At 41.5% G+C, this 13,276-nt stretch overlaps 1 protein-coding gene across 1 annotated transcript in view; it reads right to left on the bottom strand.

Moving 5' to 3' along the window:
• The window catches only part of LOC100374803 (rotatin-like), a 113,793-nt gene that overhangs the window by 35,670 nt on the left and 64,847 nt on the right, over positions 1-13,276 (bottom strand). Inside the window, exons 18-23 of the mRNA XM_085499911.1 lie at positions 10,757-10,856; positions 9,928-10,025; positions 9,674-9,794; positions 9,083-9,245; positions 7,812-8,006; positions 3,246-3,494 (exon numbers count right to left, since the gene is read on the bottom strand). Of these exons, the coding sequence (XP_085356037.1) occupies positions 3,246-3,494; positions 7,812-8,006; positions 9,083-9,245; positions 9,674-9,794; positions 9,928-10,025; positions 10,757-10,856 (926 nt within the window). The remainder of the gene's footprint in view (positions 1-3,245; positions 3,495-7,811; positions 8,007-9,082; positions 9,246-9,673; positions 9,795-9,927; positions 10,026-10,756; positions 10,857-13,276) is intronic.

The raw sequence follows: 13,276 nt of genomic DNA, 5'->3' as shown, positions 1-13,276 counted from the left end.
AAAGTTTCTAATACTGAATTTATAGTAGTGCCCAAAAAATTAAAAATCTTACTTCTCTTTATAACCAATATTTGATTCTGTAAAATATTTTTATAGTATCAAACCCTCTTGAACTTTCATCAAGTTGATGACATATTACCTTTTATTACATGCATTCATGTAAATTAATATATGATTAAAAATAAGGGCGTATTTGGTGGTCCAATTGTCACGTTGGCATGTTCCAGCATTTCAAAAAAACAAAATTCCCTGATTTTTCCTTGATAAAATCTTAATATTCCCTGATAATTATTTCGACTCATTTAACATATATGCCACATGTTTTTGTTTATGTTGTTGCAGTAAACTATTTACAGTATAAAACACTATAATGTAAAAGTAATTATTACTATTAACACAGGCATGTAATGGCCTCCCTTCTCCCCTTACAGCCATCCTTTCCTCGCCTTATGCAGACAGAGGTTGAATCAAGGTAATCCAAGTAAAGTATCAATTAATCACAGCATTACCCTACGATAAACTTTAATGCACCTATTATAACACTGGTTACAAAATTGGAATGTGCATTTGCATGAAGATCTACATGCCATAGAGGGTTTTAATCAGCAAAACTGTACTTAATACAATGATACCAAAAACTACTGAAGTCTGTGGGTATTTACAAAAAAGTATAAACTACACTTAAACAATAACTTGTAACCCTTGAACAAGTATATATAATTGTTCGGGTAATGTCCTGCCTCAGCAAAAATGGCTGGTAACACTGACAAGGGTGAAGGTAATACAATGCTCCCATCATGTGTGACCACTTTATATGCCAGATGGAAGTGTTCACATAAGACTCCCTCCCCGGGACTCCCTCTTCAGGACAAGGGTATAGATGTATCATGGCAAATTGTTTTAACACATCAAGTGTCAAGCTTAGTAGCTTGGAAGGAACTGCTCATGTATAACAAGAGAGGGCAATGTACCTGCCTGCAAAGAAAATGTTGGTACTGATAGACACACAAGTGCCATTTTACCAAATGTTAGTACATAAAACAGAATCATCTATCTACTTATGCTACTCTCATGATAACTTCTGGAAATAGTGATTAGCAAATATTAGAACCTGTACATCTACAATGTAAGCTACTAATTAGAAACCCAGTAATGTCTGAGAATATGCAGCAAGTTGTTTTTCTTTTCGCCACCATAGAATGTTTGTTTGTTTGTTTGGTTAGTGATACTCCAGTGCTCAAGCTTCTTGAGTTTTTCCCTTTCTTCATTAAGTTCATGTAGTTATTTCTGCAGCCCTCTTTTGCAGCTTGTTCTGCTTCTGCAGCTCTTCCTTTTGTTCAGACAAGTGGGTAGTGTACCGTGAATAGGCATAATTGCATGACTGCAGGAGCCTTGGTGTGATCTCAAAGTCAGCAACAGAGAAAGTCCCGAAAGAGCGACTGTGTCATAGACCATTCTTTGTGCCACCATTGATTCTGTCTTAAGATTGGCTGCAAGGAGGTCGCTGTTGATGGAAAAACTTTGTTCTACTGCAGCTTGACCATGTGACAAGGTGTTGGATTACTTCCCACAACTCTTTCAGTTCTGGTTTCAGCAGCAGGCCAACTACTGAATGGAAGAAGCTATCCAGTCGTTCAGAAAAGTTCTCACATTACATTCTGAATTGACGCTGAAGCAGCCCAAACAGCTCTCAGAATTGCCTTTATCTCATCACACTCACGGTCTTGTTTCCACTTGTTATATACAAGCTTGTTCAGCACAGTTTTCATCTTCTGTTCAGCACAGTTTTCATCTTCTCTTCAGCAGATTGCTGGTGTCTTATCATGAAGCGGAGATCAAGTGCTTGCAGTGTACGTACCATGGAGTACTTGAGAGAACATCTTTCCAAAATCTTGTGTGTCATTGCACAATGCAAATTCAGGCATGCAATTAGAAACTGGCTTTTGGCTAGTGGGGAAGCGACCTTTGATTTCAGAGCTTGATCTAGCAATCTGTTTGCTGCAAAGCCTGGGTCCACCTTGTCTAGGGACATCAAGACTAGCTAGTTTGTAGGATGTTTTGGCTTCTGTCAGAACTGAGCCCTTGATGAACTTGTCATGAGACTTCTCAGGATATTACATAGGTCTTCTGTGATGAATGGCATCACAGGCTTCTCTGTCTGATACTTCTTCAGAAATGGCTGAACAAGTTTAGCTGTGGCAAGGAAGACTTCCAGCTTTGCCAGGATAAGCTTATCACTGACCACAAATTCCTGAATAGTCTTGAATGACGCAACTGTTGGTATCTGTCATTTTGGCTTCTTGAAGGTTTCCTTGACATAGGTAGGACCAGGCTTGAATAAGATATTTAAGCTAGACTAAAAAGTCTGTAATATGGCCAAATAATAAAATCTGTGTCTCAAAGCTGCCACACGCATTTGTTTTGCTGTGGACATTTGATTGTTAAAAGTCAGAATTTCATTTGTTTCATGTTATTATTTTTTTCTCATTTTTTACTACAAAAAATAAGAGCTGTTTTGGAAAAAATGGGGCAAAACACGTGTTATTCTACTTGATTCCTAAAAATATACAAGTATAAACATTTCAGTAATTTTTGATTTTGGATGTGCATGGATACAAAGGCTAATTGAAGTGAAGAAAAAATAAAATAAAACATGCCACATCAGTTTCAAAAAATGTCACAAGCTTTGAGTATTTTTTTTTTATTTTAGCCTGAGCATGCTGACTAATTAGTCAATACAGATCATGGTCACTCCCAACAATCAAGTTGAACAATTTCATTGTTGCCTCTTGAACAAGAGAAAGGAAATTATTTGTCCCATCTCAACTGCCACTGAGGCTCGAAGCTGCTATAGCTACTTGTACTGTAGCCTATTTAAAAAACGAAACACTATAACCTGTCATTCAATGGACGTTGTTTTGATATATACAACAAAATAACAAAGTTTGACTGACTACTTTTGAGTTTTGAGAAAATCCCTGATTTTTTCCTGATCTTAGACATTTTTATCAAATTCCCTGACTGGAAAAATCAAGAATATTTTCCCCTGATTTCCCTGATGGGCTTGGAACCCTGTAGTAGCTTATCAAAGACAACAACACTCACAACAGTTTGGTTGGACTCTGATAACCAGTGACTGTTTTGTGAGTAATATGCATGTTTATCATGATGTATGAAATAAACTATGATAGTCAGAATAAGAGCAATGTCCTCACTATATGACGTATAAAACACATGTATTTTACCTTCCAAAGGCAGCTTTCCAATCTTGCTTGTATAATACATTAGTCACGTACAGACTATGTGAGTTACAACCCTTGTTATGTATATTTTCAGTGACTATATAGTGAACTAATCTCATCAATGATGTCTTCACCATGTAATGGGAGCTAGCATTTAACATAGAATCCAGACATTGCTTTATTCCAGTTACTGTGTGGCTACAGCATACTATTATCTTGTCAACTTTACTCAGGTACAGCTTACTGGCAAATCTGCGAATGAAAAACAATTTATTAGGTGTGTACAGTCTTATAAATTGTTCTACATCTAATGGTAGGGAGAAAATATTAGGGTTGTACAAACCTGTTTGTTTACCTAATCATACCTACCAGAAAGTCCGTGGAAATCCGCCCACCTCCTCACAAGCTTCCGGCGGCCTGTTGGTGCAGCGGAAACGTTTGTGAGAATGAACGGATCTGGCCTCTTGGCGTGAAGCGCCCTGAGGGTGACCCCTCAGAAGAGGCCTTTTTTCTATAGGGAATGATACCCTAGGGTGTTCTTTGTGAACAGGATATATTCCCTAATAGTTTTCGTTTGGGGCTGTAATCTGTAGTTAACAAGTAATAAATGGAATTTATTATTTCCACAGACTTTCTGCTAGGTATCTGTACAACCCTAATAGTTTACTACATCACCTGTGGAAATCCGTGGAAATAATAAATTCCATTTATTACTCATTAGGCAGAGTAGCATGCTCACTAGAGGTGGGGAAGCCCCGACGGCTGAAATGTATAATATTTTTCGACACAAAAAAGAAATGTCAAAAAACTGAGAGAAATCTCCCAATATGGGGAGGCTTACTAAAGCTGGTCAACTGAACAATAAAATAGGGCCCCAACAACAAAACAGTGTATTGCTGGGGTTTGATAGCGTCGAACGAAACCGACAGCATCAAGCAAAGGAGGCTGGCTTCGACTGAAGACACTATCACGCTACCGCTTTCGTGCATAGGGCCCCTAGGTGGTGCGGGCTGGGTCAACGAATACTGTCTGACCCGTCACCACTGGACACAACGTGTAGAGACCCTCCTGCAGCGCTTGGAGGTCTCTCAGGTAATAGTTAATAAAGACATTCTGAGATCTCCAGAACCCTGCTCGAAGCACCTGCTCGAGCGAGGCCCCAGACATCAAAGCCAATGAGTTAGCTACCCTGTGCACCTCATGTGCCTTCACCTGGTGGCGTTCCAAATGAATCGATGAAGAAGCAATAAGTATACGCTTCCACAACTGTATAAACAATTTACCGTGAAATAGTGATATACGAAGCAGGGTGGCTCTGTTTGCCCCACCCATCCCAGGCAAACATGTGCTTCTCACTGCCCCTAGACACCTTGGTGCGGTCGCAGTACCAGCTCAGAGCTCGGACCGGGCATAGAATCCATCCCAGGCGTCATTCCTACTATGTAAGTGTGGCGTGGGATGACGGTCGGCTCAGGGTCACATCCTGGGATTCCTGGCAAGAAAGCCCAGCCGAGTCTTCCAAATAACTAGTGAGTTCATAAAGGAGGTACATCCGCGACTAAAGGACAAGTGCCCCTATCTTTGAGCGCCGCCTACTTTATGCTAGAGCCAAAAGAAAAATGTTTACTTAGTTACAACCTAGCCTTTGCCTTATCCATAGGCTTGAAAGGAGGGTGTTGTAACGCCGTTAGACCAATGACAAGTCCCAGTCAGGAGGATTAGCTAGCCCCTTGGCGCGTAGCCCCTTCGAGCGGAAAGACTAAAACAATTGTAACATGACAGAACTCGAAACCAGTTTCAGTCCAGCAGATTCTGTAAAACTGGGAATAAAACTGATCGATATCCAAGAATTGTCGATTTTACTGATCAAAGATAGAGGAAACAAACGGCTACTTCGCTAATAGAGGGTCTGAGATGATCAATCTCCCTTCCGTCACACCAATCCATGTACGGTCTCCATCTGGATTCGTACAAACGTGGAACTTGGACAACTCTGCAGAAAAGCCTAGTGCTTGCACGAGTTTATTGATAGCCTCCAAGCGTGAATATGGAATAATGCGAGGCTCATCGGTAGAGTGCCGTCTGGCTGGGACAACAGATCCGGAAGATCCGGCAACCCCACGGGAGACTCGAATAGATGTTCCAGCAACATTGGGAGCCAGACCTTCACAGGCCAATTGAATTGGGCACCCCCCTAGTCAGAAGACAGGTGGGCTCGAGTCACAACTTCTCCAACACTTTGTGCCCCGTTGGAAGTTAGAAAAGCGTAAGCGTCCCTGCGACTCCAAGAGATTGATAGAGCGTACGTACTCGTCTCCGGGAGGAGTGACACGTACGTCGGGAGCTTGGTATTCCTGTGATTGGCAAACAAAACTATCTGGGGCCTGTCCCAGAGACAGTAGGACGGTCTGCCACTCCAACCAATAGATGTGGCGGTCCAAATATGCGGACAGAAACGTCCCCTTAGACCTGAAGGTCCCTCAGATGACCGCCCCATCCCTGGGTCGACGCATCTGTAATGAGAGTCAGCGTGGGAGTCGTCGGATCTAGGGGTGTTCCCGTTTCCAAGTACCATGCGTCCTTCCGCCAAAGGAGGGCAGTCATTGTTTGGTACGACGATTGAACCCTGAACGTCAGGTTCCGTATGTAAATCCTGTAGTCCAGTGAGCACCTCTGAATCGGATTATACCGGAGAGCTGCTCAGTGAACCAGACGACAAACTAAAGTCATTTGCCAAAATGGTCGTATCAGTTCGCGAATCAACACTGTTCCCGTCAACCGGAGTTGGTTGGCGAGCTCTACCAGAGAGCTGCATTGCTCCTGCGAGGGTGAATGCGCCCTTGCTCTGTGTCGAGCTGCATACCCAGGAAAACCGGACTGTGGGACGGTATTGGGTTGGACTTGGCAATATTTAATAAAAAAGCCCAACTCATGTAGGAGCTTCTGCGTCAACCACACTTGCTTCAATGAGACCTCCCTGTCTCGATTGTGTATTAACCAGTTGTCGAGATATGGGTTCAGATAGACCGATGACCGGTATAGCAGCTGGATCACCTGTCTTAGCACTCTGGTGAAGACATACGATGCCGTGCACAGACCGAAGGGGAGGGCGGTAAACTCATAGACTTTGCCCTCTAATGGGAATCTGAGATACCGGCTACATGAGTGGTGAATGGGAATGTGGAGGTAAGCGTCGCTAAAATCCAGCGATACATAAGGGTTCCCCACTAGGCGTATTGCCCTTTTCTCCAGAAGGCTTGCTACTTCTTGTCGGATCATCTCCGCCTTGACCTCGTCCCTCGGCAAAAGACCTGAGGGAGGGTGAGGAGTCAGAGGAGGAGGAGACCGAAGAGAAATCTGATACCCACGCGACACTACTTCAAGCATCCAGGGATCGGAAACCCTCTTGCGCCAAGCTGGTATTGTGCTGCGTATTGCCCTTTTCTCCAGAAGGCTTGCTACTTCTTGTCGGATCATCTCCGCCTTGACCTCGTCCCTCGGCAAAAGACCTGAGGGAGGGTGAGGAGTCAGAGGAGGAGGAGACCGAAGAGAAATCTGATACCCACGCGACACTACTTCAAGCATCCAGGGATCGGAAACCCTCTTGCGCCAAGCTGGTATTGTGCTGCATAATGCGCGATTCCACGAGAAGGAGCAGTTCGGGGCTAGTGCTTCCCAAACTCTATCCTCCCAAAAAGGAAGACGAAGAGGGGGAGACTGAGCCCGAGGACCCCTGGGAGGGAGACCCGGAGTCGTACTCCAATCCATCTCCAGGCAGCTGGCGAAGCCTTCAAAGAGACTTCTGGGCCCAGTCCCCAGAAGCGTCAGAACGCCCACCACCAACGCTGCGTTTCTTGGGCTCTCTCTGATGCTTCCCGCTACTAGTCTTCTTTTGCCCCTTCGAAGGAGACCATGAGCGATTTGATCCTTGCTGGTTGAGGCTTCGAGCAGCGGACTTACTACCTGGGCTGCCTTGTGGCTTTGGTTTGAACCGTTGACCAGACGGACTAGCACCTTGGCCAACACGGACGATTGCTTCAATTGGATACACTGATCTTCCACAACCGGCCAACCGTTTACCGCATCCACTAACCGGCCACCAAACAGCCGGTCACACCCCCCAAGGCCTTTTCCGAAGGAGATCAAACTCGTCTCCCGCTGGAGTAGGATATGCGCACAGACCCAGAACTGCCTCACGCTCAGCTGAAACCGCTCCTGCCAAGAGGGCAGTATGGACTTATTGCATGTAGCGACTCTCTGAGCCACCAGGAACTGGCCCATCTGCCCGAGGTTCATTGCTGAGCACTCAGACGGTCGGAATTTAGCAAGGTGAGCTGACGCTCTAATGCTGAAGAAACCCATTCTATAAAATTTATGGGTCTAAGTTCTGCCCGTAAAGCCCTATGCACTAGTAGGCTCTGGCGCCGGTCAAATGACCACGCAACGTGGCTTTCCTGATCTGTACTACCGCCTTAATAAAAGTATGGGTACCAGAATCAGGACGGGGAACCCGTGTGTCCTAGACACCTCACTGACCTACACTAAAATGTTGAGATTTATTAAACTTACACATCTTCATCATGGCTTTTGCCATCTTTAATAAATTCAGCCAGTAATTCAATCCCATGATGCCATGCGATATTCCATCCCATAGTTAACATATCTGCAGGGGGTCCAGTACGTAGTGGATCTGAGGATAATGGGGTGACAACTCTGTATGGACTAATGATATGATGACTGTGGGCCTTGAATGGAAGGCTGTACCTAGGAAGGGAAAAGTAATAAACATTACAGACTGAGAGATGGTTGTTAATTCTACATATACTAGTTTAATCTAATAAATCATTAGTCATGGAAGATGAATAAAACTGATGAGAATAAATTGGACTCCTTTCAATACCAGTGTTTAAAGAAAGCAGTGCAAATATTCTGGCCAAACATCATCTCAGTAGATGAACTTCACAATCACACCAATACACCAAGGATAAGTCAAGAGGTCAGACAAAGAAGATGGAATTGGATAGGACATATTATGAGAAAGCCAAGTAATTACCATTGTATGATTGCTTTGACATATGGCATCCAGATTGAAAAAAGGAAGGTGGGCAGGCTTAAAACAACATGGAGGAGAACAAGTGGAAAAGGAGAGAAAGTTGGGTGGATGGAAAACTTGGAATGAGGTCAGTGGAAAAGGAGAGAAAGTTGGGTGGATGGAAAACTTTGAATGAGGTCAGGGGAAGTGCATAAGACAGACAGAACTGGAAGAGAAGCGTTATGGTCTTGTGTGCTTGGAGGCACGAAGAGGATAGATGAGATGAGAGAATCTTACATTACATGCATAACTGAAGACTTGTGGCATGGTACAGCCAATATACAAATGATCAGCTTATGATAATATTAAATTTTCATTTTACATTACTGTTCAAATACTTTTTTTAAGCTGGAATTAATTTTCGCTGAAATGGGTTTTTGTGAAATTTATTTTCACTGAGTTTTTATACGCTGAATGTAAAATATACAAAATATTGTATATTCGCTAGTTTTTTTTTTTTGTAAAAAATTTATTCCAATCAAAAATAAATTTAAAAGTATTTCACAATATCTCAAACATTCAACCTAGATTACAAAAGTAACTATTGGAGAAGATTTTATTACTGTCAGTTAATGAGTTATTGAAAAACATTTCCAGAAAGAAAGTTATAAAATAAAAATAAATATAGTTTTACGGTTAAAATGTCACAGATGATAACATTTCATTGTTTCACCCAAATAAGGATTGGTTGGAACAATGATGACTGGTCCTCTCACTTCACACACTGACTACTATATTAATAAAATACCTGTCAACCACTGTTTTGGGTAAGCTGAATCCTGTCAAACTGATTTCAAATGCTGGGGATGAAGTTTTACTGTCAAGACTGGCAACCTCGTCAAACAACAGCAATGTTAATATGTGTGCTGACTCATAACGTACTCTGTCATCAGTTGAAAACAACAAGGAACCTGCCAGAAACAAGTAAAAAACATGTCACAAAAAGTTCATGCTTTGGTCAGTCTTTGTTTTGCAGTTGTAAAAATTAAATACAAAATACAAAAATGAAAAGTATTACACAAACAAATAGTAATGATATATAAAGATGTGGCAGATGTCATTTACAGGAAGATGATACCAGACTGCATCTGCCTAGTACTGTAAAATGCATTAATTATTCACTGGGTTTTAATTTTGCTAAGTAAAATCTGCTAAATTAAATCTATATGAATATGTACATGTACACAGGAGACATTTTCGTAGGTATGAAATTTCACATTTTCACTGATTTATTAAAAATGTGTCTCATAAAATTAAAGCGATGTAAACATGGGACTGAAATTAAAGTGGTTTACAGTATATTAGAGAGGAACCATGTACAATTAGGTATAGTACTTACATCTGATAAGTATAAAATATATAGTGATATCGTGAGCAAGTTGATGACGTAAACTATAATTCTGATGAATCAACCGACGTAACATAGATAAACAGGGCGGAATAAAAATAACCAATTCTTGCTGCAATGAGATAAAACACTCAATATTTAGTATCAACATTTCAGCACAGTGTTCTCAACTTTTTACGGGAATTTGATGAGTGCGACAACATACTTTTAAGATCGTAAAAAAAAAATGATTTAAAATATCTTACTTCCTTGGAGTCAGCAGGTTTAACAAGAGAACTTCTTAACAGCTGTATTATCATCTCTAATCCATCATGTTTGAGGAAACCTTGATGTAATGTCACATCTATAAAAGCAATAACAAAACACTTTATCATAGTGGAATGTTGACAATCACACTGTACAATTGTTGTAAAGTAAACAACTGAAACCCAACCACAAATTGTTAATTGTTGTTCATACAGCTGTGTATGACCACTGAATGTGAACTGTATATATTTTGTGTACTACAATTTTTACACAGCTTTCAATGATAGACTGAAAATAAGTAATCATAGAGAAAACATTGCATTTGGGAAAGATTGCAGTGCAAACAAACATATTATATTTACCGATAGAATATACAAGTTTATCACATTGATTGCACAAACCACAATTGACGTTAGGACTGGTATTTTATTTTAGAACACTTTTAAATTTTCTACTGATTTTAGAACTTTCACTTGACATTTCTTGTTTATCAATTTTATACGGTTTTCCTCATCAACTATGAAGTGCTCCACAACTTTCTAAACAAGTGTATGCATGACCTTCACAGTGATCCATGAATTTCTGCCCAAGTATCATCCTTCAGTACATGCATCTAGTTCCAAAGAAAATGACACAATCTGCTACGAAATCATTTCTATTTTCCAACACAGCCCATTTATATCAGTCAAATCATGTATGATAGAGACATTACATGATCATGATATTTTACTTACTGATATCATACATGAAAGTACTGTCAGATAATAAGTATTACACAGAAGAGATGTCAATCAAAGCCAGTTATGTAGAAGTCAATCACTACAATACCTTGTAGAATAACAGCCAACTGCTCAGCTGCTGATTTTCTTACATTCGCCTCAACTGTACTAGACGTTAGAATATTGTACACTTTAAGAAGTCCATCAACCTATAAATAAAATTAAAAGCAATATTGAGATAGTTTTATTGCTTGTCAAATGCAAATCATACAAACCATACAAATAATATCTTACATGTACAGGAAAAATGGAAAAGCTATACAAAGATCTTATTTATCACTACTTTAATAATAATAACTTTATTACACAACCAAAACCATCAGGGGGTTTAGTATAGTAAAAGTAACAATGACAAAAGACTAAAATGATAAAACTAACTAAATAAAAGTAAAACATTAATAGGACAAAATAGAAAAAAATAATGTATAAAATACTGAAACTGACATTGCATAGAAAAGACATTGGTTCTCTCATGGATGCATATTTACATAATTAAGTATTTTCATTGAATAATGTATTTTTTAAAAATTTGGAAAGGGCAACATCATATTTCATTATTTTAAGAAAAACATCTCCATTTTGCTGGCCTGCGATTTTATTAATGATGTTACACTCTAGAAATAAAGATTGTCTTTCAATTTCAAAAAATGCACATTCCAGAATGAAATGCATCTCATCCAATATCACATCATTTTTACATTTCTTACACTTTCTATCCTCAAGTTGGATTTTTGGATTTTTTCGGCGACCTAATTCTATTTCTAGAGTATGATCACTTAGTCGAAATCTTGATAACATTTTTCGTAGATTTAGGCGAGGGTTCTTCGAACCCACCTATTCACATAGTTCATACCCACCATAGACTCCGGTCAGTCAAAATGATTATTTTGAACTGTAGGCATTAATCAGCGATTCTGCCGGTGACTGAGAGATAAAATCTAGGTCAGGGGAAGCCCCATGACCTCAAGATTCTTTTACCCCTTACGTCATGAACCCACGTGACCGAGGCCACATGGCAACGGCATAGGTAGCCGTCCATCACTCTGGTTCCTTTCTCTCCGCCTCGAGGACTTAGACCAACGCGACGGAAAGAGTGGGGAGGTTGGGGGGGACCCGGAGTCTATGATGGGTATGAACTATGTGAATAGGCGGGTTCGAAGAACCCTCGCCTAAATTCACTACGTTCAATTACCCACCATAGACTCCGGTCAGTCAAAATGACTATTTTGAACTGTAGGCAGAGTCAGACACCGATAGGTGGAGGGTTTTTCCGAGCAAACAGAAAAAAAAAAAAAAAAAAAAAAAAAAAAAAAAAAAAAGGAATGATGAAAGTCTTTTCCCAGTCCGGGATGAAAACAAACTCAAAAAGACCTAAGTTAAGACCCAAGAAGAGTTGTGTCTTACCTTGCCTGTGCTGTCCCAGAAGCAAGAAGCCAATGCTGCTGTGGTGACAGGGTTCGGTGTGCCCGAGAAAGCTAGACCCAAGCCGAACTCAGGGGTGATAAGCTTGAAGGAGGACCGAAACAATTCGCATGAGGGTGTAGGTCGACAGAAGCGAAACCTGGGAGCTTCCAGGAAGTGCTAGTGGAACAGGCAATCTGCCCGCAAAGATGCGGAGACTGACTTATCGCCTATGCGCAGAGGCCCCTGCAGTCGTTCAGGCTGGGTCAGCAAACAATGCCTGACCGGCTACGACGGGGCCTAACCTGAAGAGACCCTGCTCAATAGATTGGGTGTCTCCTAGGTAGTAGTTGATGAAGACGTTCTGCGTTCTCCAGAAGCCTGCCCTCAGAATGTGTTTGAGGGGGGCACCTGACGCTAGCGCTAGTGAGTTAGCAATCGCACAGACCTCATGTTCTTGTATTTGGTGTCTCTGCAAGGTCAGTGTTGAAGAGGATAGTGTATTATAGACCTCCAGTACAGTCGCAGTAATCCACCTGGGGATGGAAGTCGGGGAAACCGGCTTATCCCGCTTGCCAGGGCCGTAACACAAAAACATGTGTTTGGTTCCCCATCTAGAAAACCTGGTACGGTTCTCGTAGCAACTCAGCGCTCGGACCGGGCAGAGAAGCAATTCCTCCTGATCCTCCGGACTGACAATATTTGCCCGCCGGGAGATGACGATCGGTTGAGGATCGTGTCCTGGGATTTGGTTCTTGGCGAGAACTTGATTCGTGTTTTAGTACAACTTGATCGCCCATAAAAGCGGCACAACCGTCCGCAAAATATAGTGCGCGCCTAGCTTTGACCGGCGCCTACCTGAGGCGAGGGCCAGTAGGAAGACTATTTTCCACATCAAAAAATTGAGTGGTGCTGATTGGAGAGGCTCAAAAGGCAGTCTGCTTAGAGCAGACAACACAGCCGACGAGTCCCAGTTGGGCGGCTCCCTTGTATGGGGTTTTGGCGTCATATTAAAGCGGAGGGGTTGTCGCGAGCGTGTCCTTGAAACTTGAGTTCCAAGTGGCGTATACAACAGATTGTTTATTTACATCAAAACACGTGTTTCGTGTCATAGTAATATGGCCAAAATAAAAACAGCCGTTATTCAGCCATCTTTGATCTGATTATG

The sequence above is a fragment of the Saccoglossus kowalevskii genome, chromosome 6 (assembly GCF_978046115.1).
Source record: "Saccoglossus kowalevskii chromosome 6, keSacKowa6.1, whole genome shotgun sequence".
NCBI lineage: Eukaryota > Metazoa > Hemichordata > Enteropneusta > Harrimaniidae > Saccoglossus > Saccoglossus kowalevskii.
The sequence above is the reverse complement of the archived record's forward strand: the minus strand, read 5'-3'. Positions and strand labels throughout refer to the sequence as shown.